We start from the raw sequence: 24964 nt of genomic DNA on the forward strand, positions 1-24964 counted from the left end.
CTAGTGTGATTGTCGTTGATGGCTGCAATATAAGCCCTACCCCCCCCCCCCCCAATAAGCCCTAGTTAAAGTCCTTGCAGATCTTATTTTCAGGGTAGGGCTTATATTGCAGCCATCACTGACAATCACCCTAGGTCTTATTTTCGGGGAAACAGGGTATATGCTTCTGGTTTCAATTCATCCTGCATGTTTAAAATTCTGTTTACATTTAGTTCTCACAAGTACTTTAGAATTGTTCCATCTGCATTCATTTCCTTTATATTTGTGTCTACAATTCATTTGTCTCTCTTGGTATCACCCCCTGGTAGCCACCCATACAGATGCTCAAAGAGCAAAGAACGCAAGGCGGGATAAGCCTGAGGTGAAGGAACACATCCCCGGCATCCCTATAGACAAGCATGTTCTTTTCCTGATGGCCACACTGGATGGTGCTCTTTCCCTGGAAATTGCACATCTAAAAAAGGGAGCCCAGGAGTGCGTTTTTTTTTCACTTTTGAAATCAGCGGGATGCCGATTTATGAAGAACAGGAAATAGTAAAGAAAACAGCAGCTACATGGATGGACTAATGACATGCACATCTAAAGGCAACCCAGGGATGTGTTTTTTCACTTTTGAAATCAGCAGGATGGCGATTTATGAAGAACAGGAAATAGTAAAGAAAACAGCAGCTATAGGGATTGACTGATGAAATACACTCATTTTCAAAGTAAGAAAAAAAAAAAAAATACAAAAAAGGCAGGGTTCGGGGGGCGTGGCCGGATGTGAAGGAGAGAAGACGTGCTGCGGCTGAGCTCCGCTCTCACATAGATCCTGATACCGATCCTAGCTCGAAAATCTCACCTACCTCCACCTAATCCGGCACCCTGGGGTCCAAGAGGTCCCTCAGCACCAAGCGGACCCCCCCGCCACCTCCGGGTAAGACCCGTTCATCATCCGCGGCCTATACCCGCTCCTCGGCCGCCGCCATCTTGTCCACGAGGCCTCCTATCTCCACAATGTCGGCTGGTACACAGACACAAACCCTCTCTGAGCTGTCTGCAGCACAAGCAGCCTCACATGCAGAGCTTCTAGCCGCCATAAAAACGGGCAATGACTCGGTCATGGTTAAGATAGACCATCTAGTCACCGATGTCAGCCTTATAAGGCACGACATGGACAAATTTAGGTCCCGGTTTGCTGAGGCTGAAGGCCGCATTTCCCAGCTAGAGGACGATACCAGAGCTGACTCCAGGGACCTCCGTGCCCTGCAATTGCAAGTGAAAGCCCTGCAAGAAAAGTCCATAGACACTGAGAACAGACTGAGGAGGAACAACATTCGTGTCATAGGTCTCCCTGAGAGGGCAGAGGGGTCTAAACCAGCTGAATTTGCAGAATCCTTCCTCCTCTCTCTCCTGGATATCCCTGCCATGCCTCCCACATATGTAGTGGAGAGGGCCCACAGAGTTCCCCCTGCTCCCCCTATACCCGGAGCCCCGCCGAGACCATTCCTCCTCAGGCTCCTTAACTATAGGGACCGGGATAAACTGCTTGCTGCAGCCAGGGAGAAGCAAGAATTACGCTTCAACAACGCAAAGATAATGCTCTTTCCCGACTATTCCCCAGAGATACAGCAAAGACGCCGATCGTTCACGGAAGCAAGAAGACGCTTGAGAGACAAAGGATTAAAATTCAGCTTACTTTACCCTAGCAAGCTTCGAGTGATCGATGGCGAAAGAGCTCACTTCTTCATGGATCCTGAGGCAGCTCTCTCCTGGCTGGATGGTCGTGGCTAAATGGCAGCTCTGTATCCCCAAGTACTGTGACTTGATTTAATTAACCGGCAAGTTCCAATCCTCCTATTTTCCCTCTTTCCACTTGGATCTACCATCAATAATCTTTACTTACCCTCGGGGTCATATTACCTGCTGCGGATTTCCATTTTTCAAGGTTTCCAAGGGATACGCTGAGATTCTGACCCCATCTTCACTCGCATTGCAAGATGATCCCATACTTTTTCTTTCTTTTTTGCTAGACTTTTATTTTTCTCCCTCCTCCCCCCTTTTTTCTTATGTCACTATTTCATTCCACAGCTCCAATTGAATAAGTCATTCAACGTGTGTGTGAACTGAGCACTATATTGAGAGCCGGACTGCTCTCCGGCTGAGCGAACTACACAACTGCCCAACAGGTTTTCCACGCAGCAGAACCTCACTTCCCCTCCTGCACTCCCCCTCCATCTGCCCCCACTTGGTGGCTTTATATCACTCCACGGTTGAGGGGAATAAAATAACTTTCACACCCCCTACCAAGACCACGGACTGGTCTCCAGTAAAAACATTACTGAGTGATAACCCTATTTAAGGGTACACCTACAGTTAGAAGTTGTTTTTTTCTTTTTTGGGTAAAACTATTCCCGCTCTCCTCCCCGGTTTTGATTTCTTTTTCTTTTGGAGAGGAGATGGGAATCAGTAGGATAAGCACTCAGTGCTTGGGTTGTTTATGTTTTAGTTTGTTGTTTTTATTGTTAGTGTTTAAATGGTTGCTGCAGTGGTCAATTGCTACCGCCACAAGGTGGGGTTACTCGGGGATTTTGCTGTCTGTGAGTTGCCCTCCCATATGCCCCTCCTACTATCCTGTCCGACATCGGTCCCCCTTCTACGAATGGCTACCTCCCTAACTGAAAAATTTACTGTCCTCTCATGGAATATCAGAGGCCTGAATTCTAAATTCAAACGCGCACTATTAACTAAATACCTGAAACTCCACTCCCCTCATATTATTCTTCTCCAAGAGACTCACCTCACAGGCAGCAAGGTTCTGACACTTAAAAAACCCTGGATACAGAGGTCTGTGCACGCTACATACTCCTCCTATGCAAGGGGGGTCTCAATACTAATTGCCAAGAAATTCCCATGTACAATTGAGGAGGTATGCACTGATCCCCAGGGTAAATTTGTTATTTTGGTGTTTAAACATTGGTCTCAGAGATATATTGTGATTAATATTTACATACCTCCACCCTTTTCTCCAAGCCTTCTCTATACAGTCCTGGAAAAAGCGGCCCCCTTTTGCCCTGGGAAACTTTTGGTAATGGGGGATTTTAATGCTATTCTCTCCCCAGAGATGGATAGACCTGCCCCTCCTAAAAGCCACAACTCTGACTTACTCTCCTGGGCACAGGCAATGGGCTTGGAGGAGATATGGAGATGGAGACACCCTGCCCTTAGGGCTTACTCGTGCTTCTCGGCTTCCCACAAGACTGCCTCAAGGATAGACTTAGCCTTCTCTAACCAATCACTGTTAACAGACGTAGTGGAGGCCTCCTATCTTCCCAGTGGCTTATCTGATCATAGCCCTCTGGTTGTGGAGTTCCGCTCGTCTGCATGTCGCGATGCGGCTTTGTGGAGGCTGGGGGCACAGTGGATCTCTCACCCTGAGGTGGCTGACATTATCCCGCCCGGGTTGGCGGATTTTTGGGATCACAATAGGGAATCTTCATCTCCGCAAATAGTCTGGAACACATTCAAGGCCTACACCAGAGGCCTATACATTTCCACCATAGCCAGTGTTAAGAAACAGCAGGGCCAACAAACTCAGCTACTCCAACAGTCAGTTGATAATCAGAGTGCAGTGTTCAGTGCAGACCCCTCGCCCTTTCACTTTGATTCGCTTAATGCAGCGCAGAGTGCATTAAACATACATATGTCAGAGGTCACCAGGCTAGACATACACAAAGGTAGACAGAGGTTCTTTGAGCAAGGGGACAAGAATGGTCGCCTCTTGGCTATGATGGCTCAACATGACCATCCACTCACAACTGTCTCCAGTCTACGCTCCTCTGAGGGAGATGTAGTGACGTCCCAATCTGCAATATTGGAGGCTTTCGGTGCTTTTTATGGGAAGCTTTATGACTCCTCTCTCCCCTCCGATTTCCGACCCGAATCACTACAGGACCTCTTGGATCCGCTGGCTCTCGGTTGGCTCTCGGACGCGGAGAGACAGTCACTGGTCCAGCCTTTTACGGCACAGGAAGTCCTAAATGTTATCCGCTCCTTCCCCACTGGCAAAGCACCAGGGCCAGACGGACTCCCAATTGATTTCTACCGAACTCACTGTGAGCTGCTGGCACCCATTCTAGCCCAGCTATATACTACCTGCTTGTCCAAGGGTGATTTACCCCCATCAATGTACCAGGCATACCTAACCTTAATTCATAAGCCCCCCAAGGACCCAGAGTTATGTGCATCATACAGACCGATCGCATTATTGAATAACGATCTTAAAATCTTAACCAAACTCCTAGCCTCCCGTCTTTATCCTTTGCTGCCATCAGTAATCGATCCCGACCAAACAGGATTTATGCCCAAGAGATCTACTGATGTAAATCTCAGAAGACTCTTCACAAATATCCATACCCAACATGAAAATTCGGGGACAAGGGCCATTGCCCTGTTGGACATAGAGAAGGCTTTCGATACGGTGGAGTGGCCCTTCCTCTGGGAAACCCTCCGGAGGATGGGCTTTCCACTGAAGTTCATTTCGTGGTTACAGACTATATATAAGTGCCCCACCTCTTCGATACGCCTTGGCTCCAATTTGTCATCTCCCTTCAGAATGTTTAGGGGAACTAGGCAGGGCTGCCCTCTCTCCCCGGCCCTGTTTGCCATAGCCATTGAGCCGGTTGCTGAAGCCCTACGTACATCGCCCCATATTAAGGGGCTGCGTGTTGGCTTGCTGGAAGAGAGGGTAGCCCTGTACGCAGATGATATGGTCCTCTTTCTTGCAGATGCAGGCCCATCGCTCCAAGGAGCACTTTCAGTTCTAGACACATTCTCTGAAGTTACAGGCTTGCGGGTTAATTGGTCAAAATCCACCCTATTTCCAATAGACCAGGAGGCTAGGAACACCTCCCCCCCTGACAGTCCATTAAGTTGGGTAGACACCTTCAAATATCTTGGGGTTCAGGTCTCATCTCATGCCCAGGACTTCATTAAACTAAATCTTGATCCAGTGTTGGATGATATGAGACCCAGACTCAAATCATGGAGCAATTTACCCCTGTCAGTTTGGGGTAGAGTAAATCTCCTCAAAATGAAAATTATTCCCAAACTCACCTATCTTTTTCGTCACTCCCCGCAGTGGATCCCCAAGTCATTCTTCACCAAACTCAACCAAAAATTCTCAGATTTCTTGTGGGGCCCCACCCCACCTAGATACAAACTGTCTACCTTGATGAGGCCAACATCTCAGGGCGGCATGGCTTTCCCGGACTGTTATAAATATTTCATAGCCTCACAGTTAGTGACGGTGGTCTGGTGGTTAGTCCCTGACAAAACCAATGCGGCCTCAGCTTTGGAGGCTACAGTGGTGGGTTCCTGGGAGACCCTCCAGCTCTTAATACATAGAGGTCCACGCGCCCCTCACCCACTAACCCCATCCATGCACACTACCCTGCGAGCATGGCGAACGGGTCTTAATATTAGTAAACACAAACACTCTGAACCCTCTCCCAACGCCCCGTTATGGTCAAACCCCAATCTACCACATTTCCTTAAGCTTTCAGACCCCCAAATATGGACTAAATATGGCATCAAACTAATTTCACATGTTATATCACAGACTTCGTTGCTTTCCTTCGACCAGTTGTCCGCAATGTATAACCTACCGAAACACTACCAGTTCCGCTATTTTCAACTTGCACATGCATTTGCTGCCCAATTTTCTCACTCCTCTTGCATCCTGACTCAGTCCGAGCTGGAGAGGACGCTCAGATACGGCTGCACTGAAAAACCTACTTCGCATTTGTACGCGCATCTGGTCTTTGCGTCCTTACCATCTCTGGATGGACTCTGGTCCCGTTGGCAACGCGATATCCCTGCGTTGGATGACGATGACTGGGATGACGTCTGGGATTTCCCCTTCAGGTCACTCGTTTCCATAAGAGACAGAGTGGTACAATTTAAAATTGTCCACAGGGCCTATTATACCCCACATAGACTACACCTTATGAACCCTCAGCATTCTCCGGCATGCTGGAGATGTGGCATGTCTCCAGGAGACTTTGCACACATCTTCTGGCACTGCCCAAGACTACAACAATACTGGACAGAGGTACTTGATCTAACTAACAAAGTGGCCTCAACCAACCTTTCCCCTCTGATGGAGATATGTATACTGGGTTTGTTAGAAAATCTTGTTCATACCATAGCCAAACGCACACTGATCAGTCTACTACTCTTCTATGCCAGGAAAAATATCACAATGCAGTGGAAAAAATCTAACCCTCCATCAGTTACGCAGTGGAAACATCTAGTTAATGGGAATCTCCCGCTATACAAAGACACTTATGCTAACAGAGGTTGTCCTTTGAAATTTGATAGAGTCTGGCGCAATTGGATGGAGAAAATGAATATTTCTTAACAAACATGGTTTTACAATAACTGTCAGGTCAAAATACTGATTAGAATAGCGTGCTTCTAGACCCTTCTGTCTGTAATTTCAGGCTTGTATATCTCATGGTATTTAACTGTCTATTTCCCTCTGAGGAGGACCATTTGTATACCTTTACTATTGCTATGTAATTTGGCAACCCATGCTGTCGGACGCCTTATGTAACTAGATGTGGTGTTGATGTACTGTAGCAACCAAGTGTAACTGTTTGATTGTTTCAAAATCTTAATAAAAATATATTTAAAAAAAAAAAAAAAAAAAAGGCAGGGTTCACATATGTGCGGCCGCGGTTCCCAGCATGGGGTCCGCTGCGTCCATGTTCACAGGGTTCAGGTGCAAATCAAGTCTACATTTTTGCCTGGATTCGCACCTGAACCGGATCCAAAGACACACAGGACTCTTTTGGGATCCACTGAGAGCCGGGTACACTCGCATGTCATGTGAAATGAACGCGCAGAAAGCCGCATCCGATTCGCACATGTGTGAACCCAGCCCGAGTATTGTTCTTTGAATGAATGAATGATTTGTAAAGCGCTGCAAATGCGAACTGAATCGCCTCACGGCGCTAAATGCGTTTTACTGTGTTGAACAGGAAGGTTTTGAGTTTTTTCCTGAAGGCCAGATGGTTTTCTTCCATGCGGATGTGAGTCGGAAGAGTGTTCCATAGCCAAGGTCCCTGGACTGGGAATCTGCGTTCTCCCCTTGCTTTGTAGCGGTATTTCTTTATTAATACTTAAAGTATACTAAAAGTATACTTTAGTTATACGTTATACTTAAAGTATAACTACAGGCAAAACTTTTTTTCGTTTTGGATAGAGTGGAAAGGGATTAGACACCCTGTCAGTTTTTATTGTTGTCTGTGCCCCCATCAGGGATCCCCCCCCCCCTTCTCTATTTGTCCTGTTTACCATTATCATTGAAAGTGAAAGTAAAAGAAAATCCATCATTTTGGGTTGTTCCCAGAAAAGTAATGGAGGGGAAATCTTCCAATGGGGACACTAGTTCTGTGATATGGGGGGTCCCCAAGGAATTCCCTTAATTTACAGGGATTTCCCCTCACTTCCTATTTGGCTATGGGTCAGGAAGTGAAGGGAAATCTCCGCAATGGGACGCAGATGGTGGGGAAAAAAAAAAAAAGACCTGAAAGGGGTTATAACCCTCCCTTACTCTATCCAAAATGGAAAAAAAAAAAAACGTTTGCCTATAGTTCTACTTAAACGCAATTATTGTGCTTTCAGTACATCCTTTATATGTGTTTATTGTTCTCAAATATGAATAGATCATCATGTTTTCATGGCACCATACCTTTCCCTCCATAACAAAAGCCATTTCACCTCCACCCCAGAAACCTTCCAGTGACTTGCATTGGCCTGGATTAACCAAGTGAACCTGCAGGTCATCCTAAAATGAAAAAGAACAGTTGGGTTAGACCACATTAGAAAGTGTTACTATAATAACAATAACAAAAAATGATCTGAAATATGCAGCATAATTACTTGTTACTCTTAAATTTTTCATGTTTTATGCAGATTAATATCTAGTAGGGAAAACACAAATCTATAGGGCTGCAACTAACGATTGTTTTCAGAATTGATTCGTTGGCCAATTATTGTTTCAATGAATTTATTAATCAGAATTAAAATCTCAAATAAAAGGTTGATGTATAATTTAGTTATTACATAACGTAAAAAAAAAGACAATTTATTATTGAATATATACAGTAGTAAATATACAGTATCTCACACACGTGAGTACACCCCTCACATTTTTGTAAATATTTTCTTCTATCTTTTCATGTGACAACACTGAAGAAATGACACTTTGCTACAATGTAAAGTAGTGAGTGTACAGCTTGTATAACAGTGTAAATTTGCTGTCCCCTCAAAATAACTCAACACACAGCCATTAATGTCTAAACCGCTGGCAACAAAAGTGAGTACACCCCTAAGTGAAAATGTCCAAATTGGGCCCAATTAGGCATTTTTCCCTCCCCGGTGTCATGTGACTCGTTAGTGTTACAAGGTCTCAGGTGTGAATGGGGAGCAGGTGTGGTAAATTTGGTGTTATCGCTCTCACTCTCATACTGGTCACTGGAAATTTAACATGGCACCTCATGGCAAAGAACTCTCTGAGGATCTAAAAAAAAAGAATTGTTGCTCTACATAAAGATGTCCTAGGCTATAAGAAGATTGCCAAGACCCTGAAACTGAGCTGCAGCACGGTGGCCAAGACCATACAGCGGTATAACAGGACAGGTTCCACTCAGAACAGGCCTCGCCATGGTCCACCAAAGAATTTCATTGCACATGCTCAGCGTCATATCCAGAGGTTGTCTTTGGGAAATAGACGTATGAGTGCTGCCAGCATTGCTGCAGAGGTTGTAGGGGTGGGGGGTCAGCCTGTCAGTGCTCAGACCATACGCCGCACACTGCATCAAATTGGTCTGCATGGCTGTCATCTCAGAAGGAAGCCTCTTCTAAAGATGATGCACAAGAAAGCCTGCAAACAGTTTGCTGAAGACAAGCAGACTAAGGACATGGATTACTGGAACCATGTCCTGTGGTCTGATGAGACCAAGATAAACTTATTTGGTTCAGATGGTGACAAGCGTGTGTGGCGGCAACCAGGTGAGGAGGACAAAGACAAGTGTGTCTTGTCTACAGTCAAGCATGGTGGTGGGAGTGTCATGGTCTGGGGCTGCATGAGTGCTGCCGGCACTGGGGAGCTACAGATCATTGAGGGAACCATGAATGCCAACATGTACTGTGACATACTGAAGCAGAGGATGATCCCCTCCCTTCAGAGACTGGGCCGCAGGGCAGTATTCCAACATGATAACGACCCCAAACACACCTCCAAGAGGACCACTGCCTTGCTAAAGAAGCTGAGGGTAAAGATGATGGACTGGCCAAGCATGTCTCCAGACCTAAACCCTATTGATCATCTGTGGGACATCCTCAAACGGAAGGTGGAGCAGCGCAAGGTCTCTAACATCCACCAGCTCCGTGATGTCGTCATGGAGGAGTGGAAGAGGACTCCAGTGACAACCTGTGAAGCTCTGGTGATCTCCATGCCCAAGAGGGTTAAGGCAGTGCTGGAAAATAGTGGTGGCCACACAAAATATTGATACTTTGGGCCTAATTTGGACATTTTCACTTAGGGGTGTACTCACTTTTGTTCCCAGCAGTTTAGACATTAACCACTTACCTACCGGGCTCTTTCACCCCCTTCCTGCCCAGGCCATTTTTCAGCTTTTAGCGCTGTCACGTTTTGAATGACAATTGCGCGGTCATACAACATTGTAACTATGTGAATTTTTTTATCATTTTCTTCAAACAAATAGAGCTTTCTTTTGGTGGTATTTGATCACCTCTGGGGTTTTTTAATGTTTGCGCTATAAGCAAAAAAAAAAAAAAAGCGACAATTTTGAAAAAAAACAAAACTGAGGGGCACTGATAGGCGGCACTGATAGGTGGCACTGGATAGGCAGCACTGATGAGGAGCTACTGACAGGCTTTACCGAGTGGCACTTTGATGGGTCACTGACAGGCATTGCTGATGGGGTACTGATTGGCACTCTTATGGGCACTGACAGGCTTTATAGAGGACAGGCTGGCAGGTGATGGGCATTGATTGGCAGCTGATGGGCACCTTTTGATGGGGCTGTGCTGATAATCAATGTGCTGATTATCAGCACAGACCCCGCCTCTGACAGGGAGAGCCACTGATCGGCTCTGGGGAAGTGATCAGAATTGTATTTTATTTTTTTTTTTTTTACACATTATGTTTGCTTAGAGCAGTGAATTTCACTGCTAAAAGCAAGCATTTTACTGAATGAAACTGATTCATTCAGTTTGTTTTGTTGTGATAAGCTGTGATTGGCCAGAGATGCTCACATGGCACAGATGGGCTGTGATTGGCCCTGTCTGTACTATGCGATCACATTGACCAATCACAGCTAGCAACAAAATTGCATACAGTGGATGGCATGAAAGGAAGCCATCCATTGTTTACAACTGTCATGTGGCCTACTGTGATTGGTCACAGCGATCACATGACACTGGCAGCGAGCCGGTATACTGATTGGTCATCGGCTGAGTTTGGTGGACACAGCCAGGGACAGATCGCGCAGCTGCATGACCCCTGATGAGAGGACGTCATATGATGTCCACTCAGAAGGAGGAATGTCCTGCCCAGCCCATAGCAAATTGACGGCTGGCGACTGACATGTATGGACGGTGTACTGAGCTGTGTGTGCTGCACTGTATGGGGGGTGTACTGAGCTGTCTGTGTGCTGCACTGTGTATACTGACATGTATGGGGGGTGTACTGAGCTGTGTGTGTGCTGCACTGTGTATACTGACATGTATGGATGGTGTACTGAGCTGTACATGTGCTGCACTGTGTATACTGACATGTATGGGGGGTGTACTGAGCTGTGTGTGTGCTGCACTGTGTATACTGACATGTATGGATGGTGTACTGAGCTGTACATGTGCTGCACTGTGTATACTGACATGTATGGGGGGTGTACTGAGCTGTGTGTGTGTTGCACTGTGTATACTGACATGTATGGATGGTGTACTGAGCTGTACATGTGCTGCACTGTGTATACTGACATGTATGGGGGGTGTACTGAGCTGTGTGTGTGCTGCACTGTGTATACTGACATGTATGGGGGGTGTACTGAGCTGTGTGTGTGCTGCACTGTGTATACTGACATGTATGGGGGGTGTACTGAGCTGTGTGTGTGCTGCACTGTGTATACTGACATGTATGGAGGGTGTACTGAGCTGTGTGTGTGCTGCACTGTGTATACTGACATGTATGGAGGGTGTACTGAGCTGTACGTGTGCTGCACTGTGTATACTGACATGTATGGATGGCGTACTGAGCTGTGTGTGTGCTGCACTGTGTATACTGACATGTATGGGGGGTGTACTGAGCTGTGTGTGTGCTGCACTGTGTATACTGACATGTATGGGGGGTGTACTGAGCTGTGTGTATGCTGCCATGTATGGGGGGTGTACTGAGCTGTGTGTGTGCTGCACTGTGTATACTGACATGTATGGAGGGTGTACTGAGCTGTGTGTGTGCTGCACTGTGTATACTGACATGTATGGATGGTGTACTGAGCTGTGTGTGTGCTGCACTGTGTATACTGACATGTATGGATGGTGTACTGAGCTGTATGTGTGTTGCACTGTGTATACTGACATGTATGGATGGTGTACTGAGCTGTATGTGTGTTGCACTGTGTATACTGACATGTATGGGGGGTGTACTGAGCTGTGTGTGTGCTGCACTGTGTATACTGACATGTATGGATGGTGTACTGAGCTGTGTGTGTGTTGCACTGTGTATACTGACATGTATGGATGGTGTACTGAGCTGTATGTGTGTTGCACTGTGTATACTGACATGTATGGGGGGTGTACTGAGCTGTGTGTGTGTTGCACTGTGTATACTGACATGTATGGGGGGTGTACTGAGCTGTGTGTGTGTTGCACTGTGTATACTGACATGTATGGATGGTGTACTGAGCTGTATGTGTGTTGCACTGTGTATACTGACATGTATGGGGGGTGTACTGAGCTGTGTGTGTGCTGCACTGTGTATACTGACATGTATGGATGGTGTACTGAGCTGTGTGTGTGTTGCACTGTGTATACTGACATGTATGGGGGGTGTACTGAGCTGTGTGTGTGTGTTGCACTGTGTATACTGACATGTATGGGGGGTGTACTGAGCTGTGTGTGTGTGTTGCACTGTGTATACTGACATGTATGGGGGGTGTACTGAGCTGTGTGTGTGTGTTGCACTGTGTATACTGACATGTATGGATGGTGTACTGAGCTGTGTGTGTGCTGCACTGTGTATACTGACATGTATGGGGGGTGTACTGAGCTGTGTGTGTGTTGCACTGTGTATGCTGACATGTATGGGGGGTGTACTGAGCTGTGTGTGTGCTGCACTGTGTATACTGACATGTATGGGGGGTGTACTGAGCTGTGTGTGTGTGTTGCACTGTGTATACTGACATGTATGGGGGGTGTACTGAGCTGTGTGTGTGTTGCACTGTGTATACTGACATGTATGGGGGGTGTACTGAGCTGTGTGTGTGTTGCACTGTGTATACTGACATGTATGGGGGGTGTACTGAGCTGTGTGTGTGTTGCACTGTGTATACTGACATGTATGGGGGGTGTACTGAGCTGTGTGTGTGCTGCACTGTGTATACTGACATGTATGGGGGGTGTACTGAGCTGTGTGTATGCTGCCATGTATGGGGGGTGTACTGAGCTGTGTGTGTGCTGCACTGTGTATACTGACATGTATGGAGGGTGTACTGAGCTGTGTGTGTGCTGCACTGTGTATACTGACATGTATGGATGGTGTACTGAGCTGTGTGTGTGCTGCACTGTGTATACTGACATGTATGGATGGTGTACTGAGCTGTATGTGTGTTGCACTGTGTATACTGACATGTATGGATGGTGTACTGAGCTGTACGTGTGCTGCACTGTGTATACTGACATGTATGGATGGCGTACTGAGCTGTGTGTGTGCTGCACTGTGTATACTGACATGTATGGGGGGTGTACTGAGATGTGTGTATGCTGCCATGTATGGGGGGTGTACTGAGCTGTGTGTGTGCTGCAGTGTGTATACTGACATGTATGGAGGGTGTACTGAGCTGTGTGTGTGTTGCACTGTGTATACTGACATGTATGGGGGGTGTACTGAGCTGTGTGTGTGTGTTGCACTGTGTATACTGACATGTATGGGGGGTGTACTGAGCTGTGTGTGTGTGTTGCACTGTGTATACTGACATGTATGGATGGTGTACTGAGCTGTGTGTGTGCTGCACTGTGTATACTGACATGTATGGGGGGTGTACTGAGCTGTGTGTGTGTGTTGCACTGTGTATACTGACATGTATGGGGGGTGTACTGAGCTGTGTGTGTGTTGCACTGTGTATACTGACATGTATGGGGGGTGTACTGAGCTGTGTGTGTGTTGCACTGTGTATACTGACATGTATGGGGGGTGTACTGAGCTGTGTGTGTGTTGCACTGTGTATACTGACATGTATGGGGGGTGTACTGAGCTGTGTGTGTGTTGCACTGTGTATACTGACATGTATGGGGGGTGTACTGAGCTGTGTGTGTGTTGCACTGTGTATACTGACATGTATGGGGGGTGTACTGAGCTGTGTGTGTGTTGCACTGTGTATACTGACATGTATGGGGGGTGTACTGAGCTGTGTGTGTGCTGCACTGTGTATACTGACATGTATGGGGGGTGTACTGAGCTGTGTGTATGCTGCACTGTGTATACTGACATGTATGGAGGGTGTACTGAGCTGTGTGTGTGCTGCACTGTGTATACTGACATGTATGGATGGTGTACTGAGCTGTGTGTGTGCTGCACTGTGTATACTGACATGTATGGATGGTGTACTGAGCTGTATGTGTGTTGCACTGTGTATACTGACATGTATGGATGGTGTACTGAGCTGTACGTGTGCTGCACTGTGTATACTGACATGTATGGATGGCGTACTGAGCTGTGTGTGTGCTGCACTGTGTATACTGACATGTATGGGGGGTGTACTGAGATGTGTGTATGCTGCCATGTATGGAGGGTGTACTGAGCTGTGTGTGTGTTGCACTGTGTATACTGACATGTATGGAGGGTGTACTGAGCTGTGTGTGTGTTGCACTGTGTATACTGACATGTATGGAGGGTGTACTGAGCTGTGTGTGTGCTGCACTGTGTATACTGACATGTATGGATGGTGTACTGAGCTGTGTGTGTGCTGCACTGTGTATACTGACATGTATGGATGGTGTACTGAGCTGTGTGTGTGCTGCACTGTGTATACTGACATGTATGGATGGTGTACTGAGCTGTACATGTGCTGCACTGTGTATACTGACATGTATGGGGGGTGTACTGAGCTGTGTGTGTGTTGCACTGTGTATACTGACATGTATGGGGGGTGTACTGAGCTGTGTGTGTGTTGCACTGTGTATACTGACATGTATGGGGGGTGTACTGAGCTGTGTGTGTGTTGCACTGTGTATACTGACATGTATGGGGGGTGTACTGAGCTGTGTGTGTGTTGCACTGTGTATACTGACATGTATGGGGGGTGTACTGAGCTGTGTGTGTGCTGCACTGTGTATACTGACATGTATGGGGGGTGTACTGAGCTGTGTGTGTGTTGCACTGTGTATACTGACATGTATGGATGGTGTACTGAGCTGTGTGTGTGTTGCACTGTGTATACTGACATGTATGGGGGGTGTACTGAGCTGTGTGTGTGTTGCACTGTGTATACTGACATGTATGGGGGGTGTACTGAGCTGTGTGTGTGCTGCACTGTGTATACTGACATGTATGGGGGGTGTACTGAGCTGTGTGTGTGCTGCACTGTGTATACTGACATGTATGGGGGGTGTACTGAGCTGTGTGTGTGTTGCACTGTGTATACTGACATGTATGGGGGGTGTACTGAGCTGTGTGTGTGTTGCACTGTGTATACTGACATGTATGGGGGGTGTACTGAGCTGTGTGTGTGCTGCACTGTGTATACTGACATGTATGGGGGGTGTACTGAGCTGTGTGTGTGTTGCACTGTGTATACTGACATGTATGGGGGGTGTACTGAGCTGTGTGTGTGTTGCACTGTGTATACTGACATGTCAACAAATAATGCGTTCTGCATGCAGGCCAACTAATCGATAATAAAATCGATTAGACACACACACACACACACTCTGGAGACATACTAGCAGGTTTACTGACAACCACCAAAATCATCACAAATATTCTGTCTATGGGGGGGACAGAAGCCCCTTCTATGGAGGGAATGATGGGTCTGAAAAGTTCTCTGCACTACAGACTAGGTTGGTGCTATATAAAAGGAGGAGGAAAATAGGAATCCCCGGCACATACCTTATAGATAAAAGGCTCTGGCTGCCTCTCTTTCTTCACTTCCTTATAGATACTGCAAGAGAAAGAATAACGTCACACTTCAAACAATTCATTCCAGATTTATATTTTCTTAAGATTTTAAATATCTACAAATCCTCCTCAACAGAATTTCCCTCCAGTCTGTACCTACAAGGTGAACTGGGAGTTGTCATTGCTTAATTTTTTTTATAGAGATGGAAGTTAACCACTCCGGAAGATTTACCCCCCCTTCATGACCAGGTCGTTTTTTTGCGATACGGCATTGCGTTACTTGAACTGAAAACTGCGCGGTCGTGCAACTCCGTACCACAATAAAATTGATGTCCTTTTTTTTTTTTATACAACTTTTTGGTGGTATTTGATCACCTCTGCGTTTTTTATTTTTTGCGCTATAAATTTAAAAAAAAGACAGACAATTTTGGGGGGAGGGAGGGGAAACTATTTTTTATTTTCTGCTATAAAACACATCCAATAAAAAATCTAATTTCTTCATACATTTAGGCCAAAATGTATTCTGCTAAGTTATTTTGGGGGAAAAAAAATCCCAATAAGCGTATTGATTGGTTTGCGTAAAAGTTATAGCGTCTACAAACTATGGGATATTTATTTATTTTTACTAGTAATGGTGGCGATCAGGGACTTATCGTGGGACTGTGATGTTACGGCGGACCATCTGACACTTTTGATACTTTGTGGGAACCAGCGACACCAATACATTAATCAGTGCTAAAAATATGCACTGTCACTGTACTAATGACACTGTCTGGGAAGAGGGGATTGACCAATATTGTTTTTTCGGTGCCGACACTATACCGATATTTCGGCCACCTCTTCTGCCGATAGCCGATATTATTTGCCAATATTTTGTACATTTAGAAAATTTACACTGTCCTTTTAATGTTTTTTTTGTTTGTTTTTTATCACTGTTATTGCCGTCACAAGGAATGTAAACATCCAATTTGACAGGAATAGGCATGTGACAGGTACTCTTTATGGAGGAATTGGGGGTCTCTAAGATTCCCCCAACCCCTCCTCTGCACTTGAAAGTATTCAAAACGTTAAGATAAAACGTTTTTGAAAACTTTATTTTTTAAAACTGGCACCTTTAAGATGCCAGTAATCTGGGAAGTGATGTCATGAGCGCTTCCGGGTTATTAGATCCAAAAGGAAGCATCCGCTTTGTACGGGTCTTCGGCCGACGGCTGATTGCTCGGGCCTCCCGGTGGGATGGGAGATCCTGGGCGAGCGGCTACTGAGCCCCATAGGTTGTTATTACAATAAAGCAAACCCCTTGAAGCAATATCGGTAATATCGGTCAGTTTTTTTTGACCGATACTTCTGAAAATATCATATATGTGTGTATATATATATATATATATATATATATATATATATATATATATATACAGGGGGTCCCCTAGTTACAAACATCCTACTTACAAACGGGGGGAGACAACAGGAAGTGAGAGGAAATCTACCCCTAGGAAGGGAAATTCACTCCTGTAAGATCTATTATGGGGAAAAGGTACCTCCACTGATGCTTTATCACCAAGACTTGTTTCCACAACAACCCAAAATTTTCAAAATCCAATTGTCATTGGGACAGAAAGTGAGGTGAAATCTTCTGAAGAGGAGCACAGACAGCAAAACAAATGTTAAAGGGGTGATAACCCTTCCCTATGCTATCCAAAAAGATTAAAAATAGTTTTTTTGGCTGGAGCTACACTTAAAAAATGTACCTGTTCCGACTTACAAACAGATTCAACTTAAGAACAAACCTACAGTCCCTAACTTGTTTGTAACCCGGGGACCCCCTGTGTATATATATATATATATATATATATATATATATATATATATATATATATATATATATATATATATACACACACACACACACACACACACAAAAGAGGCCACCCTGTGGCAGTATATCAGCTATGGGGCGGTCCTTAACCACTTCCCTACCCGCCCATAGTCATATGACGTCCACAGATGGGATCTCCCATCCTGGGTGGACGTCATATGACGTCCTGGGATTCCCGGCCGTCTAGGGGGCGGGAGCGCGCGCCCGCCACGTTCCTCGGGACCCGGTGCGTGTGCCCGGCGGCCGCGATGTCCGCCGGGCACCCGCGATTGCCCATTAACCGGGCCGGCATGTGGATCTGTGTGTGTAAACACACAGATCCACAGCCTGTCAGCTCTGAGGAGAGCGATCTGTGTTCCCAGAAGGGAGGAACACCGATCGGTCTCCTCCCCTAGTGCGTCCCCTCCCCCTTCAGTTAGAATCATTCCCTAGGAAACATACTTAACCCATCCCCGCCCCCTAGTGGTTAACCCCTTCACTGCCTGTCACATTTACACAGTAATCAATGCAATTTTATAGCATTGATCGCTGTATAAATGTGATTGGTCCCAAAAATGTGTCAAAAGTGTCCGATGTGTGCGCCATAATGTCGCAGTCACCAAAAAAAAATTGCGATCGCCGCTAAAAAAAATATAAAAATATTTTTTTTTAAAAAATGCCATAAATCTATCCCGTATTTTGTAGACGCTATAACTTTTGCACAAACTAGGGCTGCAACTAACGATTATTTTCATAATCGATTAGTTGGCCGATTATTGTTTCGATTAATCGATTATTCGGTTAATAACCTTTAAGAAGAAGTGTGGTGTATAATTTAGTTAATGTGTGCAACTTTAAAAAAAAAGGTAATTTATTCTTAAATATCTCTATACAGTGGTAAATGTAAATAACTATATGGTTAGGGAGCAAAATATCGAATCCACTCTGAGCATAACAGACAGAAGAGATATACTGTATATACTATTAGAGGAGAGATATATACTGTATATACTATTAGAGGAGAGATATACTGTATATACTATTAGAGGAGATATACTGTAAAAACTATTAGAGGCGATATACTGTATATACTATTAGAGGATATATACTGTATGTACTATTAAAGGGTGAATCTGGTAAATATCATCAGACTCAGTGATCAAATTTTTTTATTAAAAACAAAAACAATGTCTTCCTTCAAAAAAAATGTAATTTTAAGAACTTCGTTCTTTCATTCATTTAGCGAATGTACAAAGATTTTTCGTCTGAATATTCTCATCTGAAAATTGATCGGTGTGGCCAGCATAAGGCTCGGTACACACCTATGCAGTTTGCTTTTCATCTGTTTCTGCAGTGCTTTTTGCTGTGCGTTTTGATTTTTGTGCACGTGATTTTGCTGCGATTTGCGTTTTTGCATTTTTTTTTTTTTTTTGGCCAATTTGTTGTTGGGCAGATTAAAAAACACAAATTGCTGCAAAAACGCATTCCATGCTTTTCTGCAGCTTCTCTATTGAAGTATATTGAACCAAAAAAAGCACCATTATGCGTGAATGTGTCCCATAGGAAACCATGTGCATGAACTGTAGTGCGTTTCTGCAAAAAAGCACCAAAAAAACACATAGATGTGAACCAGGTCTAAGATGTTTAGTAACATAGTGGGGTGAAAAAAACTAAAATTAGCCCTTTATAGTACAAAAAAAGCAGATAATCACTACTGTAAGGGGTTAATTTTTTTTTTTTTAGTGTAGAACTGTGAAAGTAATATTTAGAGTAGCGATTATTTGCTCTTTTTGTACTATAAAGGGCTCATTTTAGTTTTTTTTTAACCCCATTATGTTACTGGCCGATTAATCGATTATGAAAATAGTAATCGATTAATTTCATAATCGATTAGTTGTCGATTAATCGATTAGTTGTTTCAGCCCTAGCGCAAACCAATCAATATACGGTTATTGCGATTTTTTTTAACCAAAAATATGTAGAAGAATACATATCGGCCAAAACTGAGGAAAAAATGTGTTTTTTAAAAAAAAAATTGGGATATTTATTATAGCAAAAAGTAAAAAAATATTGTGTTTTTTTCAAAATTGTCGCTCTTCTTTTGTTTATAGCGCAAAAAAATAAAAACCGCAGAGGCGATCAAATACCACCAAAAAAAAGCTCTATTTGTGGTGAAAAAAAGGACGTCAATTTCTTTTGGGTACAACGTCGCACGACCGCGCAATTGACGTTTAAAGTGCGACAGCGCTGAAAACTAAAAATTGGCCTGGGAAGGAAGGGGGTGAAATTGCCCGGTTATTGAACCGGTTAAAGTGTAAGTAAACCCTACTATCGTTTCTAGCCAAGGAAGCTGCCATCTTTGCCTCTGTTTAATCAACAACTGCCATGATGCTGCACATGTGATCAGTTATGACACCAGCCATTGGACGGTTTGACAGTTTGGTTGAGAGCACAACCAATGGGAGTGTTACATTTCCGGCACATGCCGGAAAAGTAACTGTTTTATGGATGGGTTTACTTCCGCTTTAAGTGGGTAAAGACAGTGATGGTGAACCTTGGCACCCCAGATGTTTTGGAACTACATTTCCCATGATGCTCATGCACTCTGCAGAGTAGTGTAGGATTATGGGAAATGTAGTTCCAAAACGTCTGGGGTGCCAAGGTTTCGCCATCACTGACCTAGAGAGTCACTAGCCTGGAACCAGCATGCAGCCAGTTAAATCTGAAGAATCAGAACCCTCTGAGACACAACTTTTTCTCATAGTTTTGGATTGGGAAAAGAATTAGAACCCCTGTCGCGTTTTACTGTTGATTGGGAAAGCAGGGAGAAGAATAGCATTTTATTTTTTTTAAAAAGCAGCAGATATCACACACAGAGTAAACATTGTTAGGAACGCATTTAACCATTTGATCCCCCCCCCCGATGTTAACCACTTTCCCAGCCAGTGTCATTAGTACAGTGACAGTGTATATTATTATCACTGATGGCTGTATTAGTGAGGGCAATCTATCTCCTGCCCAGCGTCCGTTAGTGTCGAGCTTGTCCGCCGCAATATTGCAGTCCCCGCTATAAGTCGCTGATCGCCGCTATTACCAGTATAAAAATATATAACTAAAAATGTCAGTAAATATCCCATTAGTTTGCAGACACTATAACTTTCACACCAATCAATTTACACTTATTGGGCTTTTTTTTTTTTTTTTTTTTTTTTAACCAAAGACATGTAGCAGAATATATTTTGGCAAAAATGTATGAAGAATATTTTACTTCTTAAATTATTTTATTGGATATGTTTTAGAACAGAAAGCAAAAAATATTGTTTTTTATTTTCAAAATTTTCAGTATTTTTTCATTTATAGCGCAAAAATAAAAAAAGATCAAACCAGAGGTGATCAAATACCACCAAAAGAAAGCTCTATTTGAAGTGATATAGATTTACTTCGGGTACAGCGTTACACGACCGCGCAATTTCCAGTTAAAGTAGCGCAATGCTGAATAGCAAAAAAAAAAAAAAAACATGCCCTGGTCATAAGGGGAGTAAAATCTTCCGCAGCTGAGGTGGTTAATTAAGTTTTGGATAGAGTGTGTCCCCCATCATGGGCGTTCTCCCCCCCTTTCTATTTGTCTTGTTTTATTCTTATCACTGAAAGTGAAAGAAAATCCCAGATTTTTGAATTATTATTATACAGGATTTATATAACGCCGACAGTTTGCGCAGCGCTTTACAATATAAAAGGGAGACAATACAGTTACAATACAATACAAGAGAACCAGAACAGGAATAGAGGAGAAATCTTCCCAATGGGGACACTAGTTCTGGTGACAACCAGGGATTCCCTGAGTTTGGACAGATTGCCTCTCACTTCCTGTTTTCGCTATGGGACAGGAAGTGAAGAGAAATCTCCCCAATGAGACACAGATGGCAAAAAAAAAAAAAAAAAAACTGAGAGATAATATAACCCCCCCCCCTCACTCTATCCAAAATAACAAGGAAATGATTTGCCTATCGTTTACTACTGTACTTGCCAACTGCCTAACTGGGAAAATACATAATTACTTTGATGTTAAATATCAGGGTTATGGCTGCAGGTAGATGCCATAACCCCGGTATTTTCTGTTCCCCTCAGGCGCCAGACTTTCATATAAAAGTGGTCCCTGTGGCGGATTTGTCACAGGATCACTTTTAGAAGCAGCGGGAGAGGTACTCCCCCCCCCCCCCCCCCCCCCCGGTTCACATTACTGATCACTGAGCCCGGAAACCAATGAGCGAGGAGGGAGTCGAGCAGAGAGCTGTGACTGACAGTCTACAGCTCTCTGCTTACGGAGCTCTGAAAACCGAGTGATCAGCGATGTTCGATCGCTAGGTTTTCAGTGCAGAGGCGCCGGGGGACAGATGCAGCATCCACCTAGGTAAGTATGAATAGAAAAAAAAAAACAAAACCTTTACTTCACTTTTAGGGGAAAAAAAAAATATGTTTACATGGCCTGAGAAGCAGAAGTGATGTCTAGGTCCTCCAAGGGCATAGAGATGCGTGGCGGCCATCTTGCCATCGCTTATCTCAATGGCAAGGCAGCCGGCAGTGCTTTTTTTTTTTTTTTCTTTAAAGGGACAGAGTAAAAATGTAATTAAAAAAAAAAAAGTTCAAATTTATTTTAAGTGTCTCTATCCCCACACGCAGTCGTGAACATGTATGTAAACAGTGTTCTCAGCACACATGTGAGGTATCGCCGTGAACGTTAGAGCGAGAGCAATAATTCTAACACCAGACCTCCTCTGTGACTCTAAACAGGTAACCTGTAAAAAAAAACAATTTTAAAAATAAATAAATAAATAAAATAAATGTTTAAAGTGTCGCCTATGGAGATTTTTAAGTACCGCAGTTTGTCGCCATTCCACGAGTGTGTGCAATTATAAAGCGTGACACGTTAGGTATCTATTTACTCTGCGTTGTATCATCTTTTATACAAAAAATTGGGGTATATACAGCAGATAAAATAAGTATTGAACACGTCACCGTTTTTCTAGGTAAACAGATTTCTAAAGGCGCTATTGATACGAAATGTTCCCCACATGTCGGTGACAACTCATCCAATCCACACATACAAAGACACCAAAACAAATACGTACAGAATGAAGTTCTGTGTAATAAAAAGGAAGGATACGGGAAAATTAACTAAACCCGCTAACTGAAATGTAATACTTGGTACAAAATCCTTTGTTGGTGTTGACGGCTTCAAGACGCCTCCTGTATGGAGAAACGAGTCACATGCGTTCCTCAGGTGTGATTTTGGACCACTCTTCCACACAAACAAATCTTGAAGGTTCTGTGGGCCTCTTCCAGGGCTGTGTTTTGGCCTAGGCCAACAAGGCCTAGGCCCAGGGCGGCACTTTGCAGGGGGCGGCAAAAAGGGCCGCCCCCCCGCATGAGAGGAAGCCCCCCCACCCGTCTTGCCGATTCTCGGCTCCCGCCTCCCGCACACATGCAGCCCATGGCGGCCAGCCTTCTGTAGCGGCGCCACGGTGTATGGGCGTGCTTGGCAGAGGGTGGGGGTGTGTATCTCACGCCCCCCCTACTCTGACAAGCACGCCCATACACCGCGGCGCCGCTACAAAAAGCCGGCCGCCGTGGGCTGCATGTGTGCGGGAGGCGGCAGCGGGAGCCGGGGATCGGCAAGACGGGTGGGGGGTTTTTTTCATGCAGGGGGGCGGCGTGTGTCACTCGCGCCCCCATAAGCAGCAGGTGACAGGTGGAGCCTTAAGCTCCGCCTACTCTCCCCTGCACTGCTTTCCTGCAGTGAATCTTCTCCTCGGCCCTGGGGCGGGATCTGGCTGTGACGTCAGGAGGAGAGAGAGGAGCACGAGGGAAACCCCCAGGACAGCAGGTACAATGATTGAATACATTATATCAGTGTTATGGGCACTGGCAGTGGCAGCATTTGATGGGCACAGTGTTAGCATTTGATGGGCACAGTGGCTACGTTTGATGGGCACAGTGGCAGCATTTGATGGGCACAATAGCTGCAATTGATGGGCACAATGGCTGCGTTTGATGGCACAGTGGATGCGTTTAATGGGCACAGTGGCTGCATTTGATGGGCACAGTGGCTGCATTTGATGGGCACAGTGGCTGCAATTGATGGACACAGTGGTTGCAATTGATGGGCACAGTGGCTGCGTTTGATGGGCACAGTGGCTGCGTTTGATGGGCACAGTGGCTGCGTTTGATGGGCACAGTGGCTGCGTTTGATGGGCACAGTGGCTGCGTTTGATGGGCACAGTGGCTGCGTTTGATGGGGCACAGTGACTGCACTTGATGGGCACAGTGGCTGGGTTTGATGGGGCACAGTGACTGCACTTGATGGGCACAGTGGCTGGGTTTGATGGGGCACAGTGGCTGCATTTGATGGGCACAGTGGCTGCGTTTGATGGGGCACAGTGGCTGCGTTTGATGGGGCACAGTGGCTGCGTTTGATGGGGCACAGTGGCTGCGTTTGATGGGGCACAGTGGCTGCGTTTAATGGGGCACAGTGGCTGCGTTTGATGGACACAGTGGCTGCGTTTGATGGGCACAGTGGCTGCGTTTGATGGGTACAGTGACTGCAATTGATTGGCACAGTGGCTGCGTTTGATGGGGCACAGTGAGGCTGCAATTGATGGGCACAGTGAGACCCCCCCCCCCCGTGATAGCATTAAAACTCAGCAGCTACAAATACTGTAGCTGCTTACGTTTAATATTAGGACACTTACCTGTCCAGGGATCCAGCGATGCCGACACCTCAGCCAATTTTCAGATTGACTCTCGGGTTTTGCCACTATTATTCATGGTAAGGGAAACCGACCGGTTCCCTACTGCACATGTGCGAAGCGCGTTGCACTTTCTGAATGGCCCAGTGGAGGAAGGAGGAGGGGGGGGGGGGCAAACTTCAGAGGGGACAGCGCAGTCTCCCGGAAGTGGGGAAGGGTACCTGTCAGAAACAGGTACCCGTTCCCCCCTGAAAGGTGCCAAATAAGCCTAAAGAGGAAGGAGTGTGGTTTACAGATGATAGGGTGGGTCTTAAACAGGAAGGGGTGTGGCCTTGGCAGGATGGGGTGGGTCGTACTTAAAATAGGGGGGTGCATGCGTTTAGTCAGGCCTAGGGCAGCACAAAACCTAAATACACCACTGGCCTCTTCTATGAACTTTGATCTTTAGTTCTTTCCATAGATTTTCTATTGGATACAAGTCAGGTGATTGGCTGGGGGCCATTCTAGCAGATTTATTTTCTTTCTTTGAAACCAATTGAGAGTTTCCTTGGCTTGGTGTTTGGGATCATTGTCTGGCTGAAATTTCCACCCTCGTTTCATCTTCATCATCCTGGTAGATGGCAGAAGATTATCATCAAGAACGTCTTGGTACATTTTTCCATTCATCCTTCCTTCAATGAAATGAAGTTTGCCAGTACTGTGTGCTGAAAAACAGCCCCACCCCCACCATGATGTTCTCACCTCCAAACCTCACTGTTAGTATGGGGGCTGTTTTGGGGGTGAAGTGCCATGTGACCTCCAAACATGGTGTGTATTATGGCATCCAAAGAGTTCCATTTTGGTCTCATCTGACTAGACTATATTCTCCCCGTATTTCACAGGCTTGTCTAAATGTTGTGCAGCAAACTTTAATGAGCTTCAACATGCTTCTTCTTCAGTAATGGAGTATTGCGTGGTGAG

The 24964-nt window shown here is 45.2% G+C and overlaps 1 protein-coding gene across 1 annotated transcript in view; it reads right to left on the minus strand.

The window, feature by feature from the left end:
• The window catches only part of ZWILCH (zwilch kinetochore protein), a 109433-nt gene that overhangs the window by 80281 nt on the left and 4188 nt on the right, over positions 1-24964 (minus strand). The window contains exons 2-3 of the mRNA XM_073618294.1: positions 15395-15446; positions 7736-7831 (exon numbers count right to left, since the gene is read on the minus strand). Coding sequence (XP_073474395.1) covers positions 7736-7831; positions 15395-15446 — 148 coding nt within the window. The remainder of the gene's footprint in view (positions 1-7735; positions 7832-15394; positions 15447-24964) is intronic.

This window comes from Aquarana catesbeiana, linkage group LG03 (assembly GCF_042186555.1).
Source record: "Aquarana catesbeiana isolate 2022-GZ linkage group LG03, ASM4218655v1, whole genome shotgun sequence".
Lineage (NCBI taxonomy): Eukaryota > Metazoa > Chordata > Amphibia > Anura > Ranidae > Aquarana > Aquarana catesbeiana.